At 44.0% G+C, this 21,494-nt stretch overlaps 1 protein-coding gene across 2 annotated transcripts in view; it reads left to right on the forward strand.

Moving 5' to 3' along the window:
- The window catches only part of tlk2 (tousled-like kinase 2), a 153,116-nt gene extending 142,377 nt beyond the window's left edge, over positions 1-10,739 (forward strand). For both annotated transcript variants that reach the window (XM_085966614.1, XM_085966615.1), the window contains exon 21: positions 4,404-10,739. In XM_085966614.1, the coding sequence (XP_085822740.1) occupies positions 4,404-4,571 (168 nt within the window). In that variant the 3' untranslated portion in view covers positions 4,572-10,739. The remainder of the gene's footprint in view (positions 1-4,403) is intronic.
- The last annotated feature ends 10,755 nt before the right edge of the window (positions 10,740-21,494 follow it).

Consider the following 21,494-nt stretch of genomic DNA (forward strand, 5'->3'; position numbering starts at 1 on the left):
TGTAAACCACCCTTTAGCTGGTTATGATTAACCAGGAAAAGATCAGGCTTATCTTAAATCAGGATCAGTATAAGCGAGTTTATTGGTGTTCTTTTGCCTGGCAGCTATATAAAGTAATCGGCTTTCATAAATCTTTACTGGCCTGAGATGCACTTTGTGTAGGTCTGAACGTGGTGATAGGTATATAACTTTTGAGGGTTAGTCCAGGATTAGTCGAGATAAAAATGACAAGTCATGGCACGTGTAGCAACAGTCATGGACATGATTTGTCACGGTTCGGGATTCTGTAGCAATTTTTTTTCCATGAAAGAGACTTGGACATGAGAAATTTTAATGTGTGTTTTGAATTAAAGGTTGCCTGGAAGGGAGCAGTTTCTCCAGACAACCTCATACCGGGATGGCCATCCATAACAACAACAACAACTTGTATTTATATAGCGCCTTTAACATAGTAAAACGCACCAAAGTTGACCCGGCGGGCCTCGGGTCTGGGAGTTGATCCGGCGAGCCTCGGGTCTGGGAGTTGATCCGGCGGGCCTCGGGTCTGGACGTTGACCCGGCGGGCCTCGGGTCTGGACGTTGACCCGGCGGGCCTCGGGTCTGGACGTTGACCCGGCGGGCCTCGGGTCTGGACGTTGACCCGGCGGGCCTCGGGTCTGGACGTTGACCCGGCGGGCCTCGGGTCTGGACGTTGACCCGGCGGGCCTCGGGTCTGGACGTTGACCCGGCGGGCCTCGGGTCTGGACGTTGACCCGGCGGGCCTCGGGTCTGGACGTTGACCCGGCGGGCCTCGGGTCTGGACGTTGACCCGGCGGGCCTTGGGTCTGGACGTTGACCCGGCGGGCCTCGGGTCTGGACGTTGACCCGGCGAGCCTCGGGCCTGGGAGTTGACCCGGCGGGCCTCGGGCCTGGGAGTTGACCCGGCGGGCCTCGGGTCTGGACGTTGACCCGGCGGGCCTCGGGTCTGGGAGCCTGTGCTGGTTTAAATGTTCACTGCTATACAAGAGTAGTGGAGGTAAAAAAAAACGAGGCAGTTAAGAAACAATTGGATGCTGTGACGGGGTAACTGTAGGATCTTTCTGGATGGATGTGTTGAGATGGGTTAAATGACCATCCTCATCTATGTTGATCTTGTGATTTAATAACTCTGAGATGCACTTTAGTACGATCATGGCCTCAAAACTGGATCATCGCTTTCCAACTGTGTTTTGTCCTGTACTACTTTATGACTAATTAATAGGTTGAATAAATGAATGACTAACTGACTTAGGATATTTGGATTCTACCTCATTCTCTCAGCATAGTTGATCTCCACAGATAAATCTTCCTTGTCTGTGGCCCAGTCTTCACACTGACCAATTGGGCTTGCCTATTCCATCTCTGTACCCCCGGCAAGGTCCCACAAACAGCAATGAGATAAATGACCAGGTATCTGTTTCTGATGTTGGTTGAGGGATCAATATTGGTCAGGATACTGGGGAGAGCTACCCAGCTCTTAGAAATAGTGCCGTGGAATCTTTTGCGTCCACCTGAGACGGCAGTCTCCCCTGCACTAGAAATGTCAACAAGAGGAAATCTTGGCTTTCTTTACAATTTTGCTACTAGTAGTAACTAAAGGAACCTACCCCACAAAATCTTTAGGGGGAGGAAGGCCTGCGTGGGGTACTGTTGCGCACACAGCCACTACCAACTTTTGCCAACTCTGCCGCCTCTGTCCAAAGCAACATAAGAACATAAGAACTAGGAGCAGGAGTAGGCCATTCGGCCCCTTGAGCCTGCTCTGCCATTCAATAAGATCATGGCTGATCATCGACCTCAACTCCACTTTCCTGCTCGCTCCCCATAACCCTTGATTCCCCTGTTTTTCAAAAATCTGTCTATCTCCGCCTTGAATATATTCACTGACTCCGCCTCCACCGCTCTCTGGGGTAGAGAATTCCACAGATTCACGACCCTCTCAGGGAAGAAATTCCTCCTCATCTCCGTTTTAAATGGACGACCCCTTATTCTGAAACTATGCCCCCTAGTTCTAGATTCCCCCACGAGGGGAAACATCCTCTTTGCATCTACCCTGTCAAGTCCCCTCAGTATCTTGTATGTTTCAATAAGATCACCTCTCATTCTTCTAAACTCCAATGAGAATAGGCCCAAACTGCTCAGCCTTTCCTCATAAGACAACCCCTTCAACTCGGTAATCAACCTCGTGAACCTTCTCTGAACCGCCTCCAATGCAAGTATACCCTTCCTTCCACGAATGAAGCTGCTCCAGTGTGCGTGTAATTGGAATGGTTTCAGGTATAATGGACCTGTATTGGCACGCCTCCACTGATGGGAGAGTGAATGACAAAATTGCAACCAAGTCATCTCGGGTAGACGAGTTTTTTGTGTGTAAATCACATAGATAACACGTAACTTTATAAAAGATTTTATAAACACAATTTTAAAACGAGGTAAATATAATAGTTCAGAAAATTGATTATATTGCTAAAAGGAAATGCAACGGATGCTGTGTATACGGATTTACAAAATTAATTTGTCATAGGCTTTTGATAAAGCTAAGACATGTGATATTAAAGGGAATGCGGTAGCATGGATAGGAAGTTGGTTAAAGGACAAAAGAGAGGAATGGTTAATGGATGTGTTTCAGACTGGAGGGATCAGTATTGGGAACATTGTTAACTTCTATATTAAATATCTTGTACATTTCCTGACAACATAAGCTTACTGCCTGCGTCATGATTTTTGACAACATTTATAATGACAAGGTATGTCAACTTTTTACAATGGGCAAAGCCTATCTGCCCGTCGCAGTGTAGCTGAACAGTGAAGTCACCAAGATCAACCTGCTGCGTCATGGGTTTATTTTCTGCATGCACCAGTTTTTTTTAACTCTGGGTGGCCTTCGTAGATTGGGCAGGTACGTGTCAGATGAAATTTAATGCAGATAAATATGAGGTGATGCATTTTGTGGGGGGCCGACAGAGAAGCCGAGAGACTTGGGGGTTCAGATTTACGAACCTTTTAAAAGAGGGCAAGTTGCTAAAAGCTGTTTTTAAGAAAAAAATAAGGGATCTTGCATTTTATAGATAGGGGTGTAGAGTACATAAGCAGAGATTAAGCTAAACCTATAGAAACCATTACATAGGCCACAGTTTGACTTGTTTCCATTTTTAGGAAGGATGTCCAGGTCATGGAGAGAATGCAGAATAAATTTACTAAGATGATAGATTAGAGAAACTGGGACACTTCATTAGAACAAAAGTTTGAAAGGAGATCTGACAGTGGTGTTCAAAATGATGAGGGGTTTTGACAAGATAAATTGGGGGAAAAACTATTTCCATTGGTCATGGAGTCAGTAAGTAGAGAACATAAGTTTAAGATCAAAAGAACAAGGAGAGGTTAGGAGAGAGTTTTTATTTATGCAGAGGATTATCAGGACAGGGAATGCCCTTGCAGAAATGGTGAAATCCACAACGGTAAGTGGATAAATATTTGAAAAGGGACATTTGATAAAGATATGGGGCACGGGCAGAGAAGTGGGACAGTTTTCAGAGAGCTGGTGGTGCACAGTGAATGGCCTCCTTCTGCACTAACATTCCAAGTCCAATTTGTACTTTCCTCTTCCAAATTCCAAATGGTTAGCTCAGTTAAAATGACTGACGGCTATTCATGTATACGTCCAAGTTCCTCATTTGAAGAATTAAGCAATATCATACGATGGCAAAATACTGCGGATACTGGAAATCTGAAATAACAACAGAAAATGCTGGAAACACTCAGCAGGTCAGGCAGCATCCGTGGAGAGAGAAACAGAGTTAACGTTTCAGATCTGTGACCCTTCGTCAGAACTGGAAAAAGTTAGGGATGTAACAGGTTTTAAACAGGTGCAGAGGCAGGGAAGTGGGGGGTGGGGAGGAAAGAACTAAAGGGACGATCTGTGATAGGGTGGAAGGCAGGAGAGATTAAATGTTGCAAATGGGGATGGCAGAATAATCAGCAGCTGCCGCCTGAAAAATGGGGGCAAAGGTTATGGTCTGAAATTGTTGAACTCAATGAGTCCAGAAGGCTGTAAAGTGCCTAATCGAAAGATGAGGTGCTGTTCCTCGAGCTTACGTTGAGCTTCATTGGAACAGTGTAAGAGGCCGAGGTCAAAGTGGGAGTGGAGCAGAGAATTAAAGTGACAAGCGACCGGAAGCTCGGGGTCACCCTTACAATATCATACCTTTGGTTCCTGGTATTGAGCACAGTCATTCATTTTCAAAAAAAAACTTTTGAGTCTTAGTTATTTTGACTTACTTCCCTGTCAGTACCAAGATGATCAGCTACTTGTCAATATTTCTGAGAATTTTATAATATTATGGAACTTAGGGGATATTATTATTTTTTCTCTAATTCTACTGCAGGCCTTTATCCGCCGCTGTCTGGCATATCGTAAAGAGGACCGAATAGATGTTCAGCAACTCGCCAGTGACCCATACTTGATGCCTCATATTAGGAAGTCAGTGGCTAGCACGAGCCCAGGTGTGGTCGCATCAACCTCTGGATTATCTAATAACAACACTTCAAACTGAGCATGCAGACTATCCGCCGAGATAGTACATTAAAGAAAAGGAGTCCAGAATCCGTGCTGGTGATATCCTGATTTGTACCAGGTGTTTTCCCCGTGTCTGTCCACCTGTGGGGAAGAACGTCCTCACTGATTCTCCGAAGAGAGATGGACAGAGACTGCGATTCTCCAGGCAGGAAGCAAGGAGGTGACGACAGAGGCTATGAATCACGGACCATGACTGATGGCTGCTAATGAAAAGGACAATGATCAGAATCTGCATCCTGCTCCCATGTCCCTTGGCTGTAGCCCAGACACAACCTTGAACTGAAAGTGGCTTTGTGCTGGAAGAGGGTGTTTGCCTTTAAATGCTTTTCCCTCCCCCCCCAAAAAATACGAATTGGTAACATCTGCTTCAAATTGAGCAGAGATATCGGACTGGGGACTTGACTGTTTCAAGGTTTTTGAGGCTGCCTGTTGGTGGCAGTGGTGTTCTTTTTCAGTTTGTTATGGATACAGTTCTATTGGTCTTTAAAAAAAATTGGAGCATTTCTCTTCCTCCCTCTCCCCACCCCCATTCCACAGCCCAGATTCCTGTCCATTTGCTTTCTGACTCTGTTTCTATGCTGCTTTTGCTTGCACTGTTCCTGCAGTACTTTAACACGTTTGCTCATTTGCTGATTGGGTGGGTATAGATTGAGGCACAGACAACACTAAGACTTTGAAGAATCTGCAACAGGAAAAATACTTTGATTTGACATTTAGGCATCTGCTTTTTCAGCTTTTTTTTTTTGTTTTTTGCTCCGTCCTGGTAATGGGTCATTTAAAAAAAAAATTTAATCCCTCTTGCTCACCCTCCCCAAACCAGGCCCTTCACTTCAGCTTTTGGTGGTCTTGCTTTGCACAGTTTAGTTGCCAACTGGTTTGGTGCATTTAAAGAGCCAGGCCAACACAATGTCTGTGATCCACTGTTGGTTTCCACCTGAATTTTTTTATTTTGGGTGGGAAAATAATTGAAAGTATTCAGCTGGGAAAACGCAGATGTCCAAACGTGTCTGACTTTCACGTGACTGCTTTCATTTCCTTTTTAAGTAATAAATCCTTCAGGGCGGAAAATTGTCTTTGTATGTGAATGGTTCAAATTCAGTATTTTTTTTATTTTTTTTTTAAGTTGAGGGGTCTAGCTCTGGTCAATAAATATTGATGTTAATTGGCCACATCCCATCCCTTCCCATGACCGCTCCTTGTTGAGTGACCAAATGACCAGTTAACCTGGTAACTACAGAGCCCCGAGTTGTTGGTCAGAGTTGGGCGAAGTGCTGCTGGACCCCACCCTGGGGCAGGCAGTGGTTGGATGCAGTTGGTCAAATGTAATAAAATCAACCCCCCCCCCCCCACCGAGGGATAGTTGATCTTCTGGTTAAGCACATTATATTTCTGAGCATTTTTCCCAAGTATAAAGCTAAACGTTTCTCTTTACTTTTTGTGAGGAAAACTATTACCAAGAAGTGTGTAGCTCCTATTTTTTTTTTTAAGTATAAACTTACAGCACAGGAGTAAAATTTAGGTAAAATAAGACATCAGCTCAGACTAGTATCATAGACTCCTACAGCACAGACGAAGGCCATTCAGCCCATCATGCCTGTACTGCCCCAGTTGTTTTTTGTTGGGTGAGCAAGTCCATTTGAGTAGTTCTGAATGAAATGCTTTTCATAATGTTTGCTTTTATTGGAGTAGGAAGAGGGTTACATGTTTGCAAAATACACTAAATTCATACTTTTTTTTGAGTGCAGGTACTGATTTGTCACTCGAGGTTATCTCAAACTGAATATGGATGACGATTATCCTGAGGGTGGTCTTGTTCCTGAACTCCTGTATGTTCACTGCAAACCTTGTAGAACAGTAAGCAAATTGTGCACTTGTGTGTGAAGGGTGTTGGCCCAGAGTGGAGAGAGTGCTATGCTCCTACTCGTGTACGTGCTCTCTCTCTCTCTGCCCTCTCGTGCACTCCCTCTCTCCTTCATTCTCGTGTACGTGCTCTCTCTCTCTCTGCCCTCTCATGCACTTCCTCTCTTCTTCATTCTCCCTCTTGCTTTCTCTCTCTATCCCCCCTCATTGTTTGTGTCTCTTGCTCACAGTCTCTCTCATTGAGTAATACATTACTATTGCTTCCCCCCCCCCCTCCAGAATTTTGATTAATAAATTCCTTGAGGTCATGAACTAACCCTATGGAGAGCTGTTGGTTTCAATCTGTGTCTGAGCACACAGTATGCCTACATCACCTGGAATCTTTCTTTCCCCTCCCATTCCCAGCCAGGAAATGTTTAAGGAGCCTCCTTTTATTAATAGGGTGGCTGGTGGTCAAAATCAAAACACTTTATATTTGGTTTCACATTCTAGCCATAGAGTCTCTTGAGGCTTTTTTTTTACTGCATGGTTTCATGCCCTTCCCAGAATGGTAAAACAAAGTGAGAAGAATGTACTTTCCCTCTGGTACAGCTTAGAATTCAAGTCAGAACCTGTTGAGCAAACGATGATCAAGCTTTGGTACAGTAGCAAAATTGGAGTCTGGTTTTCTGTGTGGAGTGTTGTGCAGGGAATTCTGCTGGAGGTCTGAAAAAATGAGCTGGCGAGATGGCCTGCAGCACAGTGTAGAATCTACTCCTTGAAATAGATATAGGGGAACTGCAATTTCTCAAAACTTGGTGCAGAGTTATTCATTTTAGGTAAAATGAGGCAACATCAGCTCAGGCTAGTATCACAGAATCCTACAGCACAGAAGGAGGCCATTCGGCCCATCATGCCTGTGCTGCCCCAGTATTTTGTGTGAAAGGATTTCACTACGAGTGGCATCTCCTCCTATTGGACTGTCCTGAATCCTTACTCAACAAAAACTGGACAGAATATCAACGTTACAAATCGTTGAACTCTGGAATTGGTGTACATCACACAGGGACCTGGCTCGACTGCACTTTTCTCCAAAAATGGTGAACAACTGCATGTGTGAGCTGGATCTGGTGTCCCAGTGAAGTCTTGGTATCTGAGTGGACCCGTTTGACTTTTGACTTTAAGGCACTACTTGGAGTGGCATCCGCAACAGCTCTTCCTTGTTGAGGTATGGAAAAGGTGACCATTTAAGCTATGGAAGTACGCTTTATTAATTTGGTTAAATTAATGAGATTTGCTTCTGCCCCTCCCCAAAATTAAATTGAAGATTCCAGTCCCATAGCTGTAGGCACCCACTGAATCCACATGTCACTGGTATTAAAGATAAGGAAAGAGTAACGATATTATGCCCATCGGTGTGGTTATTGTCATCTGTTTCTGTCTAGAAATTGGGTTATTTTGTTGCCGTGCTGTCCCTGCAAAAGCAAGTTGATGTCCACGCTTAGAGGGTGGGGGGTGCAATGGGAGCCGAACTGTCATTTAAAAATCAAGTTGGGCAAAGTAAAATAGCAAACAAAATTCAGTGGGGGTCGTTATCAGTAACTCTAAAGTTGGACCCAGATTTAGGGGCACTGTCCTTGTGTAGAAAGTTTTACGACCTTTTGAGGTCCCTATTTGGAATGGAATCATACGCACAGAGCTAATGCACAGTAACCAGCCCAAATTCTACAGCTGACTTTAAAGCATCATTAAGGACAAACAACACTGGAGTGGTTTTGAGTATATTTTTTAAAGAATTTTATTTGACTTTTATTCTGATTTTATTGAAGGACCAAGGCAAGTTATTGTATACTTCCAACTTCAGTGGAATGCAATTTGGCGGTCTGTTTTAATCACATTAGATAACTGATTAAATCGGTCATGTTCCTTTTTTTTAAACACTTGTCTGAACTTGTACTCAATCGGAGTGTGCATGGGTTGCATTAAGGTTAGGAAATATACAATTATCCTGGGGAAGAGGCGGTGGAAAAGGGGTACCAAGTCTGGTTCCTGGTGATTTCCAACCAGAGGGTGCACTTTGCAAAGAGCACTTCTGCCTAGATGTTTGGGATTGGTGCTTGTGTTCTTGGTCAAGCAGCAGCCTTTTTAAGAAGAACGAATTTGACTGTAACTGTTGCCATCGCCCCGAGTCCTTTGGGGCTGTGTTAGATTCTCCCGAGTTCAGAAATGGGGGGTGGGGGGGGGGGGAATGGGGTAGAAAGAGGATCACGGTGAAGTTGAGGTACGCTGGCTCCTTGTCCAAAAGTCCAAGGGAGCGCAACACAAACTGGAAGCTTTGTCCAGTGCAACTATCTCCGATCATAAACGACTTGGGAAGCTTGTTCTGCCCTGTGACCATTAGTCCAATGGGCAACACCGGTTTTGACAAAATGAATAACTGACGTTACCAATCTGTGACGCAGATGTTTATTTTTTCCTCCCAGAAGGAATGGTGCTGCAGACAGAGAGTGTTACCTTAGCATAAATCTGGCTGGGACAGATGTCTGCATTAAACATCAGCGATGTTTTTTCTGTATTGTTTTACAAGATTAAATTGGCATTTTTGGCAAAACAAATAATAGTTTAAGCCACAATGTTTCTGGCGATTGATATGAGCAGCGGAAATGGATCCCCAGAAAATATTTGAAAATAAGACAAGTTTGCAGATGTCCCTTTTCAAGGGGTGACGAAATTCTTTTGCGCAGTGGGTAATCGTTGTGTGTGTGCGTGGGCTGGTTAGCTGTACGGGAGTCTGTTTTCATAGTTTGGCCAGAAAGAATGAGTAATCTTTGTCTGTCTGCATTGGGCTTAATCAGATTTTTTTTTCCAGAGAGAGAGAACACCATCTTGCCAAACCCAGTTTGGTTCGGGTGATCCTCATTTGTGTGTACTTTTTTTTTCCCCCCTCACCCACCCAACTATAATTATTAATGTCCACTTCAGGCCTCAATACCTCCACTCACCTAAATATTAGAGAAAGTTGCTGTTTAGTGCATTTTTGATGCGCTAAAAGATGTGATGTGCAGTTGCTGCAACTCAAGTTTCTAAACAAATCTTAGGAGGAAAGTTACTCTTGTACCTTTTTAAACACACAAACTAGAGCTGGTTTTTTCCAGGGAAGGAGAACTACTCCGTACTTGCGGCCAAACAATTCTATTTGCTCACGTACCAATAATTGTCCAGCAGACTTAGAGATGTTCTTTCAGTTCAATTTTTTTTATGGTGAATTTCATTACAGCTTGACAAGTCTTTAGCAGGTTATAAAGTTGATCCATTTAACGCATCGCTTGTAATACCTGCAATAGCTGCAGCCTGCGCTCTGTATGACAAAAGATTGAAAAAGTACCAGATTTTCTTGGGTTTTAGTCACTCTCTAACACGGTGAGTTGGATCAGATGTAGTGTTTTTTCTTCTTCAAGAAAACACTTTTTAACGTAAGGAATAAAGTGACCAAGACTGCGTTTTGATAAACCTGATCACCCAATTTTATGGAAACCTTTCCTTTTGATTTATTCCTCCTAGTGTGTGTGTGTGTTTGGAATCTCGTGTGTTCCAGTTCCAGTTAGTACACTGCATATGAGCAATCTTTGGGCAACCTCTTCTCCCTCTCTTTCTCTTTTTCCCCCCCCCCCCCCCCCCCACAAATAAATATACATCCCATAGCTAAATCCTTCATCAATGTCCCCTTATGGCCGATTGTCATTCAGCAGTTACACGTGTGCAGGAACTTTGGCTTTAGAGTGTTCCTTTCAATTTCTTTCATTGCAGCTAGTTAAAACACTGTGAATAACTCCTGGTTTTGTAAACTTTCAGACCAGTTTATCTCTCCCTGTGGTTCCTCTCTTTCCGACTGTTCTGTTTTTAAAAAGAAGAAATTTGTACAAATGCCTCTATTTAACTGTATACTGTAGTGGTATGATGACGATTCTGATTTCAACTGCGTGAGCCTCTTCTAAACTACAGCTTTACATTAATGTACAAAAGAGTAAAAAAAAACAAAATGAAGGGGTGAAGTTAAACCGGTACGGATATTTTCTTTTGAATCAAAAGGAAGGTACCGTGGAGCCCCTGTGAGTATGTGTCACTGTGAAATACATGCTTGGCTAATAACCCAGTCTCTTGATGAGGGTTGCTGTGTATATTTCAATAAAGTGTATTGCTTTGACTGTGCAGATTCCAAACCGTTAGATGTCCATTGATAGCTGCTGCAGTGTAGAAAATTGTTTCTTTTATTCATCTGCTAATAAATTGAACCTCATAAACTTAATATTCCTGAAAATATTATTTTCTCTTGTCTGAAATTCAAACCTTGGCCTGTGTTACCCTGGAGGGCCTCAAGTCCTCTTGCCATGACTGGGAACTGGGTGACCTAGCTGATGAAATATGGCTGTTTTATCTCTTTGGAATTAGGTCCAAGCAGGCCCAAATATTCCTCTGTGGTTATTGAATGTAAACTGAAATAACAGTCTCGGCCAAGGTCTTTGCGGGTGGACATACCATTCTGGTCAATGTGCTTCTGTGTAAGAAGGTAAGCAGGATAGAACTTTCTGTTTAAGAAATACAATAACAAAGTAAGTGATGCAAAGAATGTTGCAAGGAGATGCAGTTATGAGGAGCACCCTGATTTAGGGGATTGTGGATTGTACATCAAAAGACAGAATTGTATTTATGCTGTGCCTTTCATGACCTCAGGCTGTCCCAAAGCGCTTTACAGCCAATGAAGTACTTTTTTTTTTAAGTGTAGTCACTGCTAATATAAGAAACGTGGCAGCCAATCTGTACACGGCAAGGTCCCACAAACAGCAACGTGATCATGAGCAGATGATCTGTTTTAGTGACGTTGGTTGAGGGATAAATATTGGCCAGGACACATGAAACAGATCCTCTGACTGACTGATGGCAATAGGATATAACTGAGCCAATACATTGTTTTAATTTCTTTTCATTTAGATGTATATTACTTGAAATAGTACTGCATAACCTGGTTTTCATAGAATCATAGAAATTTACGGCACAGAGGCAGGCCATTTGGCCCATCATGTCTGTGCCGGCCGAAAAAGAGCTATCCAGCCTAATGCCACTTTCCAGCTCTTGGTCTGCAGCCCTGTTGGTTACAGCACTTCAAGCGCATAGCCAAGTGTTCACCCAGGTGAATGGAACAATTTACGTTTTAGGCACTGGTGGCAGCATTGGGGCCAGGTAGAGCCAGATGTAGAGTTAAAGCTCCCTCTGTTACAGCAATTTGCCTCTGTCCCTACTGCTCAATGTGGCTTTATTTTCCATTTCCCACACCAGCCATTCTGTAACCTCTGAGTGAGCTTGCCAATTAGTGTTGAATTAGGGGCAGCTTTGTGTGCTTGGCCCATGCTAACTAGAACTAGATTGTGATGGCCCCAATTCATTTCACACACGACCCTTGTGGCCAGCATACAGAAGACTTCCGTCCCCATCAACCTGGGCTGGATTCAAACCCAGATTCCAGAAGTGGAAGGCTCTCCCACCATTTCATTGATGCATTTACACTTACCGTAAATTATATAGCTGTGGTCTATGAACCACTTGCAGCCTCTGAGCCCTGATCAAATCAAATCAAATCAACTTTTATTGTCATTGTTAGTGCACAAGTGCAGTACAACGAAATGTAGGCTTGCGGCTCCCGAGAGTGTACATTTAGATTAAGACATTTAAACATTCAACATACATTTGGCCCAGGCAATACATTCTAATGTAGTGCTTGTATTACTTAATCACTAATTAGTTGGTGCATTGCCTCATTTGGGGGATAATTCCAAAGCAAGAGCACCAGAATCTGTTGGTATCAGTAGTTTGAGATGTTTGCAGATTGATGGGATGGATTTAAATTTTGTATGTGACTCCCAAGGCTCCATGGTATGTACCTATGGGTCTTCCAAGGAAGAAAGGAAGACTTGCATTTATATAGCGCCTTTCACAATCTCAGGATATCCCAAAGCGCTTTACAGCCAATGAAGTACTTTTGAAGTGCAGTCACTGTTGTAATGTAGGAAACGCAGCAGCCAATTTGCGCACAGCAAGCTCCCACAAACAGCAATGTGATAATGTCCAGATAATCCGTTTTAGTGATGGCAATTGAGGAATGAAGATTGGCTAGGATGGGGATAACTGCCCTGCTGTTCTTTGAAATAGTGCCATGGGATCTTTTATGTCCACCTGAGGGCAACTGGGGCCTTGGTTTAATGTCTCATCCGAAAGATGACACCTCCGACAGTGCAGCTCTCCCTCAGCACTGCACTGGAGTGTCAGCCTAGATTTTTGTGCTCCAGTCTCTTGAGTGGGACTTGAACCCACAACCTTCTGACTCAGGCGAGAGTGCTACCCACTGAGCCACGGCTAACACGTTTGTCTTCCAAGGACAAACAATTTGGCCATCCCTGTCCATAAAGGTCACAACAAATGTTAGCAACTTTCTTTTGCCCTTGATTTTTGGTTTATTCTACTTCTTCGTCTCTAAGTTCAGTCAAGATTTTAGATGTCAGACATGTAATAGCTTAATTCCAGGAATTGGCAAGAAAACGGAGGCTCCAAGGATAATGACGACGAACGAAGTTAAAGGTGGAGTTGTTTGTCTTCAAGGCACTATGCCCTTTAGTGTTTCCTTTCCCATGTGGGCTAATCCATATTATTTAGTGGATTAAAAAAAAGTCTTAAATGTTATTGCGTTTTCCCATCTCAATGTTATATTTTCAGCTTTACAGGAAGTGATTTCTGGAATCCGAATTCTCATCTGATGTTGAACACAAAAGTTACGTATGGGCAATAACGTCCTAGGTGAGTTACAGCAATGGCTATTAGATGTCTTTATGCATTAACATAACTGCTCTTTTGTGCTTTCTGTACTCATCGTTAATGGGTACCAAGTTACCAAGGGCAATTTGGTTCTCCCACTGCAGTTTACAAAAACTAGTGCAGTTCCACCCATCCCTGACTAACTTCTACCCCTGTCGACTTCTCTTCCCCTAGCCCCATTTTGTATGCTTTCCTCTTTGCACTCCTCCTTTTCTGTCCCACTTTCTGTAGAGCCGGACTGATGGTCTGACCTTGTGTGTTTGCCAAGACCTGGTAAGACCTCCAGTGTATTGGTCATCATGATAGAAGACACTAAAAGCATCCCAATAATGGATAATCAAGGGACTATTGGGGTGGGGGTGGGGGGACTTTAAAACAATCACTATCACTAGAGAGAAAGTACTAGGCAAACTAATGGGACTAAAGGTGGACAAGTCCCCTGGACCCGATGGTATGCATCCTAGAGTCTTAAAAGAGGTGGCTGCAGAGATAGTGGATGCATTGGTTGTAATCTACCAAAATTCCCTGGACTCTGGAGAGGTCCCAGCGGACTGGAAAACTGCAAATGTAACGCCCCTATTCAAGAAAGGAGGGAGACAGAAAGCAGGCAACTATCGACCAGTTAGCCTAACATCTGTCATTGGGGAAAATGCTGGAGTCCATCATTAAGGAAGTGCTAGCAGGACATTTAGATAATCATAATACAGTCAAGCAGTGTCAACATGGTTTTATGAAAGGGAAATCGTGTTTGATAAATTTGCTGGAGTTCTTTGAGGATGTAATGAGCAGGGTGATTAAAGGGGAACCAGTAGATGTGTATTTGGATTTCCAGAAGGCATTCGATAAGGTGCCACACAAGATAAGAGCTCACAGGGTTGGGGGTAATATATTGGCATGGATAGAGGATTGGCTAACTAACAGAAAACAGAGAGTCAGGATAAATGGGTCATTTTCAGGTTGGCAAACTGTAACTAGTGGAGTGCCGCAGGGATCAGGGCTGGGGCCTCAACTATTTACAATCTATATTAATGACTTGGATGAAGGGACTGAGTGTAATGTAACCAAATTTGCTGCTGATACAAAGATAGGTGGGAAAGCAAATTGTGTGGAGGATGCAAAGAATCTCCAAAGGGATATAGATAGGCTAAGTGAGTGGGCAAAAATCTGTCAGATGGAGTTTAATGTCGGAAAATGCGAGGTTATCCACTTTGATAGGAAAAATAAAAAAGCAAATTATTATTTAAATGGGGAGAGATTACAAAATGCTGAGGTAGAGGGATCTGGGGGTCCTTGTACATGAATCACAAAAAGTTAGCATGCAGGTACAGCAAGTAATTAGGAAGGCAAATGGAATGTTGGCCTTTATTGCAAAGGGAATGGAGTATAAAAGTAGGGAAGTCCTGTTACAACTGTACAGGGCGTTGGTGAGACCACACCTGGAGTACTGCGTACAGTTTTGGTCTCCTTATTTAAGGAGGGATATACTTGCATTGGAGACAGTTCAGAGAAGGTTCACGAGGTTGATTCCGGAGATGAAGGGGTTGTCTTATGAGGAAAGGTTGAGCAGGTTGGGCCTATACTCATTGGAGTTTAGAAGAATGAGAGGGGATCTTATTGAAACATTCTGAAGGAGCTTGACCGGGTAGATGCAGAGAGAATATTTCCCCTCGTGGGGGAATCTAGAACTAGGCATAATTTCAGAATAAGGGGGCACCCTTTTAAAATGGGAATGAGGAGAAATTTCTTCTCTGAGGGTCGTGAATCTTTGGAATTCTCTTCCCCAGAGAGCTGTGGAGGCTGGGTCATTGAATATATTTAAGGTGGAGATAGACAGATTTTTGAAAGGTTAGGAAGTCAAGGGTTATGGGGAACGGGCAGGGAAGTGGAGTTTGAGGCCAAGATTAGATCAGCCACAATCTTATTGAATGGCGGAGCAGGCTCGAGGGGCCAAATGACCTCCTGCTCCTACGTCTTATGTTCTTATGAAGGTCGCTGGGTTCATATGTTGGTCACAGCTGGGATTTGAACTCTGGCCTCCAGCCAGAGAGTCCAACACGAACATTAGCCGTAACTGGGCTGCTGATTCTACCTCCTTTTCCTTTTTGTTAATTGGCCCCCCTCTGCATTTTGCAGAAACTAATTATTATTTCTAGCATTAAGGGCTACAATCTACAATACAGATTAGCATGTAGATGTCTCAGAGATCAGAGCCAATTAGGGAAGCAGAGGGAGAGGGGTGAGAGGAAACTGCAGAGAATCATGTAGTAATACATTTTGGGTGGGGGAATGAAGAAGGCAATATAAACAAAATCATACAATTTTAAAGGGGGTGCAGAAACGGAGAGACCTGGGGCTTCACATACACAAATCTTAGAAGGTGGCAGGACAAGTTGATAAAGCTGTACAAAAAGAAAATACTGCAGATGCTGGAAATCTGAATTAAAAACAGAAATTGCTGGAGATACTCAGCAGGTCGGGCAGCATCTGTGAAGAGAGAAACCGAGTTAACGTTTCAGGTCGATGACCTTTCGTCAGAACTGGAAAAAAGCAGGAAATGGAACTGATTTTTAAGCAAGTGTAGGGGCTGGGAAATGGGGAGGGGATGAAAGAACAAAAGGGAAGGTCTGTGATAGGATAGAAGGCGGGAGAGATTAAGAGACATTAAGAGGTATTCAAGGCAAAAGGAGATGGTAATGGGACAGGTTAAGAAACAAAGGATGGCTCTAGATGGAGTGTGAATTGCGCTGGCAGAATGAAAGACAGCTGCCATGTGGGAGAGACGAAAAGAAGACACAAACAAAAGGTGTGGATAAAAAATATATATATGATAGGGACCGAGCTCGAGAAACAACACCTCATCTTTCGATGAGGCACTTTACAGCCTTCTGGACTCAACATAGAGTTCAACAATTTCAGATCATATCCTCGGTCCCCATCATAAACATCCTCCCAGCATCTACCCTGTCAAGCCCTTTAAGAATCTTATATGTTTCAGTGAGATCACGTCTCATTCTTCTAAACTCGAGGCCTAGTCTACTCAATCTCTCCTCGTAGGACAATCCCTTCATCCCAGGAATCAGTCTGGTGAACCTTCGTTGCACTCCCTCTAAGGCAAGTATATCCTTCCTTGGGTAAGGAGACCAAAACTGTGCACAGTACTCCAGGTGTGGTCTCACCAAGGCCCTATATAATTGTAGTAAAGACATCTTTACTCTTGTGCTCCAATCCCTTTATAATAAGGACTAACCTACCATTTGCTTGCCCAATTGCTTGTTGTACCTGCATGTTAACTTTGTGATTTGTGTACAGGGGCATCCAGGTCCCTCTGAATGCCAACATTTCCCAGTCTCTCACCATTTAAAAAATATTCTGCTATTGTAGGAATTGATGTATTCCTAACTAATAACTGAGGTCGACTCAGGCGAACAATCAAACAGGTCTTTTCTGGAATTCGTCAAATCCAACATTAAACAACAAAGATCGATGCAGGAGAGCCATGGAGCAGGTCTTTACCCGACGGGGATGCCACGAGGACTGCCTCGGCAGCCCCGTGAATTGCGTCGTGACGTCATCGTGTTTTCCCGCACTTGGGGTGGTCATGTGATGTGCGACGTGACGTCATTGCGTTTACCCGCGCTCTTAAAGGGGCCACGCCCCGTACACGCAGAACACTATATACAAAACCCAGTAATGCCCAACACAATAGTACAGGTTTAGGCTGGTGTTAGAACATCGTTAAAGGGAATTATATACAATTAGCTAGATTAACTCAGTGGTACCGCCACACTATTCTATTTTTTCTACCAAAGTGAATAACTTCACACTTCTCCACATTATATTGCATCTGCTATGTTCTTGCCCACTCACTTAGCCTGTCTATATCCCCTTGAAGCCTCTTTGCGTCTTCCTCACCACTTACTTTCCCACCCAGCTTTGTATCATCAGCAAACTTGGATACGTTACACTCTGTCCCCCTCATCTAAGCCATTGATATAGATTGTAAATAGCTGAGGCCCAAGCACTGATCCTTGAGGTACCCCGACTAGTTACAGCCTGCCAACCCGAAAATGACCCATTTATTCCTACTCTGCTTTCTGACCATTAACCAATCCTCAATCCATGCTAATGTATTACCCCAATCCCATGAGCCTTATTTTGTGTAATAACCTCTGTGCTGTAAGATTCCATGATGGGTGTTTGAGAAAAAACAGTAGATTGGAGCTTAGTGAAGGTGAAGCACATAAAAGGCCACAAAGAGATTGGCCGAAGTTTGCAAAGTATTTGAATTAATGCTGCAAACAAACTTACATTCTTCACCTCCAGCTTTTTATGCCCTTCAGGGACTTGAAAATATTTGTGACACTGATCTATTTGAGCCTCGATTTCCACCCCCCCCCCCAACCACAAACGTGGCCTTAACAACACGCCTGTAACCCAAAGTTCCTGAAAGACTGAAGTGGGCTGAGCAAGAAACATTCCTCTGCCATGTACCATTTGAATTGAACAAATCCAACCGAGACCATGGTCACTTTAAAATGGTTCACGTACATTGCATCAGTTGTACAATTCCCCTTTCTCCTGGTGTACAACTCCCCGTGTGCTGGGTCTGCTGATCAGTCATTTTTCTCCAGTCAATTGGTGCAGTTGGAAACCTGCTTCACATGGGAGGGAGAGGGTTGGAGAGTCTTTTCACCTATGCAATATAATTTCTTTACCTCAATTTGAAAGTTTATCCTCCACAAAAACTACTCATCACAAGCTTGTTATGTTTGATTATAACTTTTACATGATATATGATTCCTTTCCCAGTTTCAGGTGAAGCACTATATATGTGCACTTGGTTGAAGATTGGCCATAGTCTGCTTGGACATCACTTGATGCCTTGCCAATGGATAGAATTAGATGAGTTTTCCCAGGAGTCTTCCTGGATCTGAATGGCCATATTTGTCATGTTTCCCCATGAAATACAGATTTTGAGGTCTATACAAGGTGCGCCCAAAGAACCCATCATCAAAGACTTTCATGTTGAAGGGTTGGTTTTAAATAGTGAATGACCACTTGGAATCAAACATACCACCAACCTCAGCATACCAGGAGTGAGCCTCCTGTAATTCACAAAACCCAGACAGGTTTATAGAGGGGGCACATAGGGTACGAGTTTGAGATGAACCTGTATCTCAATCAACTGGAGCAAAAGTATTGAGCTAGGCTCAGTGGTAGTACCTTCACCTCTGAGTCAGAAGGTTGGGTTTCAAATCCCACTCCAGAGATTTGAGCACATAATCTAGGCTGACACGCCAGTGCAGTACTGAGAGCGCTGCACCATCATAGGTGCTATGTTTCATAAGAACATAAGAAATAGGAGCAGGAGTAGGCCAATCGGCCCCTCGAGCCTGCTCCGCCATTCAATAAGATCATGGCTGATCTGATCCTAACCGCCAATCTACTATCACAGAACCATCTCCTGAATCTAACAGAATTAGACACACGAAATAGGAGCAGGATCAGGTTACACGGCCCCTGGGCCCGCTCCGCTACCCACAGGGCCATGACCGATCCGAACCTAGACTCCTGTCCAAATTCCTGCCCGCTCCCCGTAACCCTTAATTCCCTTTACTTCTAGGAAACTGTCTATTTCTGTTTTAAATTTATGTAATGATGTAGCTTCTACAGCTTTTTGGGGCAGCATATTCCATGGACCTACCACCCTCTGAGTGAAGTAGTTCCTCCTCATCTCAGTTTTGAAAGAGCAGCCCCTTATTCTAAGACTATGCCCCCTAGTTCTAGTTTCACCCATCATCGGGAACATCCTCCCCGCATCCACCCGATCCAACCCCTTCACAATCTTATATGTTTCAATATGAGATGAGATGCTAAACTCTGCCATCATAGGTGGATGTAAAAGATTCCACTGCACTCTTTGAAATAGAGTGGGGTGGGGGGACGTGTCCTCCCAGTGTCCTGGCCTCAACTAATATCATTAAAAACAGATTATCAGGTCATTCATCTCATTGCTGTTTGTGGAACCTGTTTCCTACATTACAACAGTGACAACACTTCAAAAGTGCATCATTGGTTTTGAAGTGCTTTGGGACATTGAGGTTATGAAAGGTGCTATATAAATACAAGTTTGTTCTTTCTCCTCAATGCATCACTTTATTTCCCAAGTCTTTGTGCTAACTAATCCAGCAGGTCGAGATTGCAGGTGTGGTGCCAGAGGACTGGTGGACTGCTAGAACTGTATAAAACACTAGTTAGACCACAACTAGAGAACTGCGTACAGTTCTGGTCACCACATTACAGGAAGGATGTGATTGCACTAGAGGAGGGTACAGAGGAGATTTCTGAGGATGTTGCCAGGACTGGAGAATTTTAGCTATGAGGAAAGATTGGATAGGCTGGGGTTGTTTTCCTTGGAACAGAGGAGGTTGAGGGGTGAATTGATTGAGGTGTATAAAATTATGAGGGGCCTAGATAGAGTGGATAGGAAGGACCTATTTCCCTTAGCAGAGAGGTCAATAACCAGGGGGCACAGATTTAAAGTAATTGATAGAAGGATTAGAGGGGAGTTGAGGAAAAATGTTTTCACCCAGAGGGTGCTGGGGGTCTGGAACTCACTTCCTGAAAGGGTGGTAGAGGCAGAAACCCTCATCGCATTTAAAAAGTACTTGGATATGCACGTGAAGTGCTGTAACCTACAGGGCTATGGACCAAGAGCTGGAAAGTGGGATTAGGCTGGATAGCTCTTTTTCGACTGGCACAGACATGATGGGCCGAATGGCTTCCTTCTGTTGTTAAATTTGTACGATTCTATGAAAAGCATTCATTTCAAGGGACCAAAGCCAACTCGACTTTGTCGTTTAATTTTGTTGCTGCATTTGCCTTGTAACAGTTGGGGCCCCTGTAGTTGAGTATCTTTGCACATAGTTTTGCACCAACAGCGTCCACAACCACCATAAACGGAATCAAGAGGAGGGGGAATCAGTGACGATGTTTATTGCTGCTTTAAAAAGGTTGTCGGAACACTGCCAGTTCAAGGAGGTGCTGAATGACACCATTAGAGACAGACTTGTGTGTGGTCTGCAAAATGCAGCCACACTGAAGCGCCTTCTTACTGAGGACAACCTTACTCTTGAAAAGGCCATTGAAGTTAGTGTCTCCATGGAGATGGCGGAAAAGGAGGCTCACCAGTTGAGTTCAACAGGGAGAGTTCACAAGGTGTCGTCTGAGCCTAAAGGTGCGCGGAACGGCACATGTTACCGTTGTGGGAAAACGGGCCATCACGCTAATGACTGCTGGTGTACGGAGCTGGAATGCCGAAATTGTGGCAAAAAGGGTCACATTGAACACGCCTGTAGAGGTTAAAAAAAAAGAACAGACAGAGCTGGGAAGCATGGAAGCAAAATGTCTGTATTTGGACAAGAGAGGAAAAAGAGTGTTCATTCAGTGCAGTATGATGGAACAAGCAAAACAGGGGAGCGACACCTCTGAGGAGGAAGAGGTGCATATATGGCTACTGGGTGTCACCACTGGTGGAGGGACAATCAGTGCGGATGGAGGTGGACACAGGCGCGGCCGTGTCCCTTGTTTCAGACACTGTCTACAACGAAATGCTAAAGCATCTTACCCTTCAGCCAACAAACATTGTGCTAAAGACGTATACCGGCGAACCTGTGGCCATGAGAGGCGTCATTGAGGTGACAGTTAAATTGAACGGACAGACTGCAAAACTGCCACTACATGTGGTAAAGGGAAATTACCCATCGCTACTAGGACGTGCGTGGCTAGAGAAAATCACGCTGGACTGGCCTGCAGTCTGCATGATGTCAAAAGGGGAGTCAGGTCTGACTGCAGTGTTAAACAAACATGCAGAACTCTTCAATGGGGAACTTGGGAGCATGAAAAAGATCAGCGTGAGACTGGACATTAAACCTGACAGCAAGCCGAAGTTTCACAAAGCCCGACCTGTACCCTATGCAATTAGGCCAAAAGTTGAGGCTAACTTGGAGGCCTTAGTCGAGAATGGAGTCCTGGAGCCTGTGAGTGTGAGCAAATGGGCCACACCCATTGTTCCTGTCCTGAAAAAGGATGGATCTGTTCGAATCTGCGGGGATTTTAAAGTGACTATTAACCAGGTGCTGTCTGTGGAACAGTACCCTCTTCCCCTCATTGATCTTTTTACGGGCCTGGCCGGAGG

The sequence above is a fragment of the Somniosus microcephalus genome, chromosome 24 (assembly GCF_052327205.1).
Source record: "Somniosus microcephalus isolate GS21.2 chromosome 24, FLI_Smic_1.0, whole genome shotgun sequence".
Classification (NCBI taxonomy): domain Eukaryota; kingdom Metazoa; phylum Chordata; class Chondrichthyes; order Squaliformes; family Somniosidae; genus Somniosus; species Somniosus microcephalus.